Source organism: Xenopus laevis, chromosome 6S (genome assembly GCF_017654675.1).
Source record: "Xenopus laevis strain J_2021 chromosome 6S, Xenopus_laevis_v10.1, whole genome shotgun sequence".
NCBI classification, from domain to species: Eukaryota; Metazoa; Chordata; class Amphibia; order Anura; family Pipidae; genus Xenopus; species Xenopus laevis.
In genome coordinates, this window is record NC_054382.1 from 75,550,260 (window position 1) to 75,561,048 (window position 10,789).

At 41.5% G+C, this 10,789-nt stretch overlaps 1 protein-coding gene across 1 annotated transcript; it reads right to left on the reverse strand.

Annotated features, from left to right (window-relative positions):
- Positions 1-2,655: 2,655 nt before the first annotated feature.
- LOC121395124 (targeting protein for Xklp2-B-like) lies at positions 2,656-6,815 on the reverse strand. The gene is made up of 4 exons (XM_041567730.1): positions 6,506-6,815; positions 5,845-5,966; positions 3,514-3,671; positions 2,656-3,433 (listed from the first exon to the last, which is right to left on the reverse strand). Exons 1-4 carry the CDS (start codon positions 6,532-6,534, stop codon positions 3,068-3,070), a joined length of 675 nt encoding a protein of 224 aa, XP_041423664.1. The 5' UTR covers positions 6,535-6,815; the 3' UTR covers positions 2,656-3,067.
- Between the last annotated feature and the right edge of the window lie 3,974 nt (positions 6,816-10,789).

The window sequence follows — 10,789 nt, forward strand, 5'->3', positions numbered from 1 at the left end:
ATTTTAGGGGATCATAATCTATTTATATAGAAGCAAGAAGCTATACAATGCTTTATATTTATTTATAACAAAAGACTCTAATGATGCCGTCCCCTTACCTGCCCAGTGCTTAACCCTTTCACATCAGAGTGAGTCAAGGGGGGCACAACACTAGAGCAGAGAGCACAACTGCGCCCATGTCACATGCATGTCCAGGGCCGCCAGCAGGGGGGGACAAGTGTTCCAGGCCTGAAGGGGGGCCCATAAGTGCTGCATTTTTCAAAGAGCCGGGTCCCCTTTAAGAGCGCCCAAGCCGTGCGGCCATTGCACATATTACCGAATGCGGAAGTGCCGAAAAGACGAAGCTGAAGTCCCGAAGCGGTGAAAAGACCCGAATTCACGAAAGGAGGTGAAGTTGAAGTCCTGAAGCCTTTTGTTTACACACAATACTCAGGAGTGGATGTTCATATAACCTACACATCATACTATACACAATGTGCGATGCACATGATCAGTCCCAAGTCACTGGCTAAATCTATTATGTAGTAGTTGAACTATAGCTAAGCACATTATTAAGAGACTACTACAAGCTAATTGGTGCAAGATTACAGCTAGGAGGAGACATTGGAGTCTAACTATCATATACAAAACTTATAACTGACTCTAAGAGGCAGGCAAAGCAGCCAGACAAGCACAGTAACTTCTGGTACATTTAATAGAAGATGGCAGGTGGGTGTGGCCTGTCCCATTATTGCTCTCAGCTTAGACAGGAAGAGGAACAGGAGTGAGTCATAAAATAATGGCAAAACAGCAGGAATGCCCTTAACCAAAATGGCCACACAAACAGGTTACTACAATAAGAATAGCCATATCACTTAAAATGATCATATTTATGTTTTGCATACTTTTCTTTCTCTACAATCATTATAAGTGCAGCATTATATTTCTCAGCCATTTGTAAAAACTTCCATTTATGAACCTGTAGTGTTTAACAGCAGCTCTTTTAGGAAAGGTTTGTTCATGTTTATTACTATGCAGCACAGGGGACATTAGAGGGCGCCCTCTATAGCAGGTCAGATACTTTGCCTTAGCCATGTGGAGCAGAGCTGGCCACTTCTCATCTTGTTTGTATATGGCAATAAGCTTTGTTCTTATTGGTTCAGGAATGTGACTGACAGTGTTGCTTCACAGAATGGTTATTTTATCTGTTTTGTGAAACAAAACTGTCATTTTGTGGAAAGAATGAATCCTGTGCTATAAAATCTTGCTTTCTGTCACAGATATCTATTTTGTCATTCAAATCTAGCTTGACAAGCACTAGTTAGTTACACTATTATATATTATGTCCAACTTTGTTTTTACATAATTCATTCTATAAGTAACTTTGCACATAAGTGTGTCCGTTACATGGAGGTTATACATTTGTGAGACAGATTGCTTGTTAAACTGTACAGAATGGAGTTTGTGATATAATGACATCCTTTTGTGCACTAACCAGATTTTGTTTTCATTCTTTAATAGAAATAAGTCTTTTGTATATTATATTTATCTGTGTATGGTCATAAATACTTATATACCACGAGAGACATTCATTCTGTGTATTAGAGATAGTTTTGTATACAGAATGTATTTGGGACAAACGGCACCCCATAAGTCTCTGTATCTGTCTGTCTGTATCTGTTCCATTTAATCACATGACCTTACATTTTGGGGAAATATATTTTCTGAGGTGAAGGCTTCCACTAGATTCACAAAATGTATTTCTGACATACTAAGTTATTATACTTGATGTTTACTCTGCATTTATTTTGCTGTGTTTGTCAGGGATGTTATACACTATACATGACACTATTTTATCTCGGCTCTTACTGGATTGTATAATGTATAAAAGTTGGTATACAAAACACACACACATATATATATATATACTGTTCAAGAGGGTATTCAAAAAAATGTATTGCAGCATCACTGTGCTTTTGTGGAAGCACAGTGATGTTGCAATAAATATTTGGTGAATTTAAAAAGATCGGTGTGCTGGTCCCTCTTCAACAATTATATACATTTACTTGGCCAAGCACCCGTAAAGTGGAAGTCAGAGACAGAGTGCGGGTACCTTCCGTATTAATATATAATACACAAAAGCCATTAATATCTTGTAAATGATATCCTTATAAATGGTGAGTTCTGATATCATCAGTTATAAATGGTGAGTTCTGATGTCATTTCTGTCACATGACTCTGAAACTGAAACGGAGAGAGAGTAAGAGAATTCATGCAGGGATACTATTGACCATAGCTTTGGTTTAAAGGATGCCTATAATCTAAAAAATGTTTCACCAACTATAGATACATTCCAGATGGGGCACACAATAATAATTGTTTTAAAGGAGAACTAACACTTAACTAAAGAAGTTGGGCAGAAATTTTGTACATTATATTTTGGGCTTCTGTACCAGCCGAAGGCAACCACAGCCCTTTAATGGGGAAGATCTGTGTCTTCAAAGATGCCCCAGTTCCCCGTCATCTTTGTTTATTCACTGCACATGCTTTGGGCTTAGGGAAAGACACACAATATACTATAATTATATGTAATATATATATATTTATATTACAATATAAGGCTGATTAGTACGTAATTCGGATTATTGGTACATAGCAGCACAGAAACCAGCACAATTAGCATCATAATTTATTCACCAGCTTCGTAATATCAGTTAACAGTCTTACCTATTTTCTGATTTGTGAAAACTCCTACGTTTAGCTTCTAAACAGCTGCTCAAAGCTCACTGAGCATGTGCGTGTAAAAGACTTTTAACAAAATCAAAGATAGGGAGTTCCTGTGACAAGTTTGAAATCACTGCTATAGAGATGCTGAACTTTTAGGCTGGTTCAATAAGTTCAGCATATAAAATATGGCATTTTTAGCCATATTTTGTTTTAGGGTTCAGTTCTCTTTTAAGAAATCTATCAAGCACTGTGGCTTGTTCACTGGGAGGGACCTCCTGGTATGGAAGGCCTCATTGGGGCACACACATTTTCTTAATAAGGTGACTATAGCACTCTATAGGGGACTTTGCTTTAAAAAATGCTATTGTTTCCCCCAACTGCTCTGAAGGCCTGCACCTCCGGTAGGTGAAATTTTTTTTGCTGATCTTTGGTTAGCCTTCCCAAACTCAAAAGTCACCCTCCGCCTATGATCCACTTGTCTCTTTTCTAAAAGTTTGGGTTTAAATAGGACCCTGTAATGTGGCGTACGAGTGGCTTTGATAACAGGCACCTCCTCTTCCTCGAGCTCCCTCTGGTGGCCATGCAGGCAATAAGGTGCGGGAGTTCTTTTGGAGAAAGATATAACCTTTTCAGCACTGGATTCCAAAGCCTCCTCATGCTTTCGTTTTTTTCCCTGTGACAGGTTGAAGGGTTTTGGGATTGTGTATCCTCGTTTAGGAATCTGAACCTGTGGGTACAGCCCAAGTAAATTACATTTGTGCTCCCACACAACAAATCCAATGATAACCCCCACACTGCTAAACTCACCGATAGCGATTGGTGTCTCCTTAGTGATGCAACAAATTTCACCATGTTACAGTCATTTCTCTCAGGTTGATTGGAACCATGCTCAAGTTGATCATTGGTTTTACAGAGAAAATCCACTGGTTTTGTGACTGGAGGGTCACCATTATTCAAAGACTGACCTGAGACACAGAAGGGGGGGGTGAAGCCATGCAATAGACACAGAGCCAATTAGTTATACCCTCATATTGTACTGTCTAAAACACTGTGGTACAGAGGCCCTAAGTTTTACCAGTGTTTAATCCATATCCACTTTAAATCACACCCATGTTACCACAAGAATTTTTAAGACCATATCCAAGTTCAGGGTGGTAGCACATCAAAGAACAAAAAAACAAACGATTGGTGCTCACTGCAGGGATATCACTCATCACGAATATGTGAAACATTAAAGTCATTTTAAGACATACCCTTAAATCCATATGCCTCCTCCCCTGTGGATAACACAGTACATGATTAAATACCTTAGGGGCCCTTAATAACTTCCAAATGCTAACAAACCCCCAGAACAAATGCTACCAGGCTCATGTCCCACAAGTAGCATAGGGCAGGCAGAGTATGGCACACACAGGGAGCATGGGGCAGGCAGAGTATGGCACACACAGGGAACATAGGGCAGGCAGAGTATGGCACACACAAGGATCATAGAGCATGAAGAGTATGGCCGACACAGGGAGCATGGGGAAGGCAGAATACTGCAGGAGACAGAAACCTATCAGGACCACTTTAAAATGAACAGTTAATACAGTGCTTCACAGTACTGGAGGCCCTCCAGCAGTTTGAATGAGATGTGAACAGTGCAGGGCTTTACAGGTGTGAACAGTACCGGACTGTGAACAAAAGAGGTGTTACAGATGTGAACAATACAGGGGGATTACACCAGTTAGACAGCATTGGTCAAATGAGAAAAAATATGGCTCCTGCCTACCATATGTACAAATACAAAAGGAATGTTCTGAGTACAGTATGAGGGTACAGGGCCGCCATCAGGGGGGGACAGCGGGGACAAGCGTACCGGGCCCGGGCATGAAGGGGGGCCCGGCAGCGCTGCATTTCTTGAAGATCCGGGCCCCCCTTACGAGCGCCCGAGCCGTACGTCCTGCCTCTTGCGTGCAGAATGCGGAAGTGCCGAAAAGTCGAAGCCGATGCGCCGAAAAGACCCGAAGTCACGGAAAAAGCCGAAGTCACGAAGCGCCGAAAAGAACCGAAGTCACGAAAACAGCCGAAGCCGAAGTCCTGAAGCAGCGCAAAGACCCGAAGTCACGAAAACAGCCGAAATTGAAGTCCTGAAGCGGTGAAAAGACCCGAAGTCACGAAAGGAGGCGAAGTTGAAGTACTGAAGCCATGAGTTCAATCCTACTGAACACCAGTTTGTGGTTTTTTTTTTTTTAATCCCCTGGCCACCAATGTATTATTTTAATATTCTATAGGCCCCTGCCACCAATCTTTTTTTTAAAACTTTTTTTTTGGGGCCCCAATTTTTTTTTTAACTCGTAAGGGGCCCCTTGCCACCATTGTATTTTTTTGTTTTGTTTTTTTTAAAAAAAAATTAATTTTCTTTTTGGTGGCCCCAAATTTTTTTAACTTGTAAGGGGGCCCCTGCCGCCAATGTTTTTTTTTTTTTTTCAAAAAAATTTTTTTTTCAAATTTTTTTTGGGGCCCCAATTTGTTTTTAACTTGTAAGGGGGCCCCTGCCACCAATGTTTTTTTTTTTTCAAAAAAAAAAATTTTTTTTCAAATTTTTTTTTGGGGCCCCAATTTGTTTTTAACTTATAAGGGGGCCCCTGCCACCAATGTTTGTTTATTTTTTAGTTTTTTTAAAAAAAATTTTTTTTGGGGCCCCAATTTGTTTTTAACTTATATGGGGGCCCCTGCCACCAATGTTTTTTTTTTTCAAAAAAAATTAATTTTTTTTCAAATTTTTTTTGGGGCCCCAATTTGTTTTTAACTTATAAGGGGGCCCCTGCCACCAATGTTTGTTTATTTTTTAGTTTTTTTTAATTTTTTTTTTTGGGGCCCCAATTTTTATAAGGGGGCCCTGACCATCAATAGCTTTTTACAACTTGTGTGGGGGGGGTTACTTTTTTAGCGCTGATGTCTGTGTGGTCTTTTAACTGCGATGTGGAGTGGGCGGAATATGGGGTGGAGCTTGGTCGTCAGTGTGGGCGGGGCCCAGGGGGCCCCAAAAATGTTGTTGTACGGGGCCCCGTGATTTCTAATGGCGGCCCTGTGAGGGTATATCTTATTTTGTACACAGTCAGGAAAATATAGTCACTCCCACCAACAGGTACACACCTGCTCTAGTTATGGCAGCTTTCATGGAATGCTCATTTTTCTTGAGATTCTTTTGAAGTTCTTGTATCTTCTCAAGCTCTTGCTGTTCTGCAATTTTAGGCTTCACCAGCACATTCCTACTCCTGAAAAGAAACTTGTATGACATATGTAAATAGGCAATGACACATATCTACTGGGAACCAATCCATTAGGCTCCAGCACTGTACAACTTGGTGGTTATTTTACAGTAATAATCATGTAGTCAGGAGCAGTGCTGAACTAATGTTCCCCTCAACTTGGATGGAGACAGCTGTAATATATTCTCCACAAAGGTATAATAGGATCAGAGAAGATATATGGATGTATTTAGGGTAATATAGATAGACAAGGCTGTGACTCACATGAGCCTTTCAAAAGGGCGATTCTTTATTTGCATCCAAGTTAACAGCCCAGCAGCCTTTTCCCATAAAAGGGCAATATGGATCTTGATATCAGTGGTGTGTAGCTTTGCTGAGCATTAAACCCCCACCGCACCATACATGCATGAGACAGATATTCTTTCCTGAGCAGGTTGAGTTACTGGGCCCCAGCAGAGAATGGTAACAAATCATTTCTACAGACTTCAGCAGGAAGGAAAGTGGTCAGTCACTGGGGCTGATGAAGTTTCAGTAGCCATACATACCCCTTTAGTTTGCACAGCTTCCTGGACATGAGCCTGGTTGATCTGTTGGAGGGAGAAATGAGGATAGGTGAGAAAAGCAAGATAACATGGCATAGCAGAAATCGGATTTCACTGTATTGAAAGGAAACAACCCCTTAAACATTACAGGTTTCAAAACATAAAACAAAATATATGTAAAAACGCTGCTTTATCTAAAGGAAAAAAAATAGGGTACAGATGGATAAATAATGGCATAGCAGAACCTATATGAAGAGGGAGTGTGTTAAAAAACATGGGACAGAAAGAGGAAAGAAAAAATCAAAAGCAGAGAAAACGCCAAAGGGAAAATTAGTCCTTTAAAAGAGAAGTAAACAACAGAAGGAGCAGCAAAATGAGAAGTGCTTGTGTGCCAGTACCCACTGCTTCTCATTGTATAATCTTTTTAGTGCAGGAACACTTTAAGTGTTTGAAATGTAGGCCTTTAAGTAACACCAAAAAAATTTAAGTGTTTTAAAGTAATGAAAATATCGTGTACTGTTGCCCTGCACTGGTAAAACTGATCTGTTTGCTTCAGAAACACTACTATAGTTTATATAAACTAACTGCTGGGGTGGAGATTGAAAAAAGGCTATATGGCACAGGTTAAATAGTGGATAACAGATAACACCATTATGTTCTACAGCAGGGGTAGGCAACCCCAGGCTCCGGAGCCTCATGCGGCTCTTTATCCTGCGGCTTTGCTTGACATGTCATCTATACAGCCCTCACACCTGCTGGCGGCTTCTTGAGTGTGCGACCGCGGTAAGCTAGCGGTCAGCTTACCGCGGTAGCACACTCAGGAAGCCGCCAGCAGGTGCGAGGGCTGTACAGACGTCCCCTGGAGTGACAGGCAAGACCGAGCCGCAGCAATATGATTCATCATGGTCCTTACCACGGTCACACACTCAAGACAAGACACGCAAGACAACAGAGGGAAAATCATCATGGAGCTTCAGAAACCGAAGTCACATTAAACAGATGAGAACAGTAGCATTTAATAGGGCTATTCAGTGTTTAATTTATTTCAAAGTAGGCCTACACATACACACTGCACTTCTGTTTGTTGTATTCTGTTGTTGTAACAGTTAACATTAAAAAAAAGGTTACAACTTTTAAAAGTTTATAAACTGTGTTATGTTTTGCGGCTCCAGACTATTTTTCTTTAGTGGAAGAGGGGGCAAAATGGCTCTTTTGATAGTAAAGGTTGCTGACCCCTGTTCTACAGAGTATATTTGCTATCTGTTTGTGTAACCTGAGCCTTTTCTCAGGTTACTCCCCCATTGCTACACAGCAGCTTATTTGTATTAGGATGCACCGAATCCACTATTTTGGATTCGGCCGAACCCCCAAATCCTTCGCGATAGATTCGGCCGAATACGAATCCTGCTGAAAAAGGCCGAATCCCAAACTCAATCCTGGATTTGGTGCCTCCCTAATTTATATAAACTATAGTAGTGGTTCTGAAGCAAACACAGCAGTGTTACCAGTGCAGGGCAACACTGCATTATATTTGTATTACTTTTTTGATGTTACTGTTCCTTTAAACAGGTGTAGTCTTATAATCTTAATCAAGATCAAAAACATCTGCTGCTTATTCTATTCATCCAGTGTCTAGTGTTTCTAATGAATCTGTAAAATATGACAGATAAAGCAAACTACTGTGACACAGGTACACAGCATTGTCCCCAAGCCCAAAAAAAACAAAAAACAACTTACCGGCCATTGACGGAGATTTCACATCACAAAAATGTATAGTACTCTTGGAGACTGCCTCCTTTGAAAGGGTTGTCAACACCTTGCGCTTGTGTTCTGTTAAAGGAAACAGACCTTGTTTAACTGGAGCAGCCTAATGCCCCCTGCCAATTGTAAGGCTGCTTCTTTAGAAACATGCTAATATATTCATGCTGCACTGTAATCAGCATTGGGGTCCCTTACACTCCCAGCAGAAACACATTTATTTGTCACTTACCAGAATTCACAGCAGAAGTTTCAAAGCGTGGCCTCTGGTTTGGGGGAGTATTAAGTGCATTGGGTCACTCTGTCTGCAAGAACAAAAATTGACAACAGATTACATATGTGGTATAAACTGGTCCTCAGGCCAAGTCCACCAAGCCACTTGGATAGATGTCCAGTTAGGGGGTGAATGCCATTTGATTTTATGCTTCCAGGAATATCTAGAAGATCAGAGAGTGGGGTCTGGAAGTGAGCACTTATGTTGCTGGAACTATGGGCGAATTCCCAATTCACCAATGTTTTATATATCAAATCTTAATGTCCAAAGGGCCCTGACCTCCATGTGGGGCTTGAACCTAAAAGTCAGACAACTACTATTAGCGAAGTAGCCCAGGAGCCCATGCCACTGACACTCAATTACATCATGCATTTGGAGCTAGGTTACAATAAAGACATTAGGGGTGACCCTTATATCATTGGTAACCAATCAGAATGGGCAGACTATAGAGTAGATGTTCCCACGCTGTACGGACATGGAAACAACCTTGGAGGCATCATCAATTGAATGAAGATAATTTCTCAGTGGCTGTGTCAGTTTTTTTAACTTAATTTCTTGGTTCAGGCTATTTTGTATTGGTAGCTCTTGCCTACACAAGTAAGTCCTATATGCAGGCAAGCAGTACTGTAAAGAGAAGACATGGAAAGAGAATAAGGATTGGAGAGTAGGGTAGAGCAAGTGGGGATTATTAGAGAAAACCAACAGAGATCAAGAGGGCCTAAATGTACAAATGAAAATGGCAGAAGAGGGGAAGCTCCAGAATGAGATGAGGGGCCCAGATGTGTTTAGGTAGAGAGAGAGGTACAGCTATGCACCTAGCAATGCTCCTATTAGAAAATAAAGGGCACACGTGGGCACTGGAAAATCAGAAACAAAGGACATGGCACACACAGGAGTTAACAGCTAAAAGGATTCTACAATACAGGGGCGCATAGAGTCCCTCCTTACAACATATAAGTATGTTGGTGTAGGGAGCCTGCCCAAATGTTAAGCAACTCAGGGAGTCTGAGCAAAGAAAATCTGAGCTATGCAAATGTGAGGGAGGAGTCAAGGCACTAGAGAGGCTGCCACACGGAGAGTTCTAACCCAAAGAATGAAACAAGGGTGCACTCAAAACAGCCAGGGGAAGGCTCACCCCAGGGGGATAGTCTGCACCTCCAGCAGCACTCATGCTAAAACACTTCATCACATTCAATATACAGATCCCCCCAACCCAATTCCCAGCCAATACTTGACTCTACGCCCCTCCCATTCTAGATCCCCAAGGAATCTCACCTAACCAGGAGTCAGCATTGTGATCCTCATGGAAAGAACTAAAGTTAATGTATGTAGAAGGGGCATCAAAGGTGTAGGGATCCAGCATGTCTGCCATAGCAACTGGGCCACTTACAGGAAACTGTCTCACCATTGCAGCTGTACCTTGAGAAGATGATGCCAAACCGGGCATTACTGGACTGACAGGGGATTATACCAGCAATTCTACTATTCCCCTCCGCACATCCTGAAATAGCCCTCGTACGTGTTTACTCTAAATTATCCACCCAGAATACAATATCCCTGTATTATCCAGTCGGCACCCATATTATGTATATGCCAGTAAGCAGCCCATATGCTTGTATATTCAGTCAGCATCCCATTTGCTTATATAACCCAGTCAGCACCCCATATCATTATATATATCCTAGTCAGAACCCCATATCCGTACGGAACCAGTCTGCATCCCATATCCTTATATAACCGAGTCAGTACTATCCTTATATACCCAGTCAGCACCTTTCATTATATGTCCCAAGCAGCAACCCATATCCTTAAATAACCCAGTCAGCACCACATATCCTTAAATAACCCAGTCTGCATCCCATATTCTTACAGAACCAAGTCAGCACCCCCTATCCTTATATTACCCATTCAACACTATCCTTATGTAACCAGTCAGCAGCCCCTATCCTTCTATAACCCACTCTGCACCCCATATCCTTATATAAGCCAGTCTGCATCCCATATGCTTACAGAACCAAGTCAGCACCCCCATCCTTATATTACCCATTCAACACTATCCTTATGTAACCCAGTCAGCACCCCTATCCTTCTATAACCACTCTGCCCCCATATCCTTATATAAGCCAGTCTGCATCCATATGCTTACGAACCATCAGCAGCCCGTATCCTTATATAACCAGTCAACACCCATATCCTTAAATATATACTAGTCAGACCCATATCCTTACAGAACCAGCTGCATCCCATATCCTTAG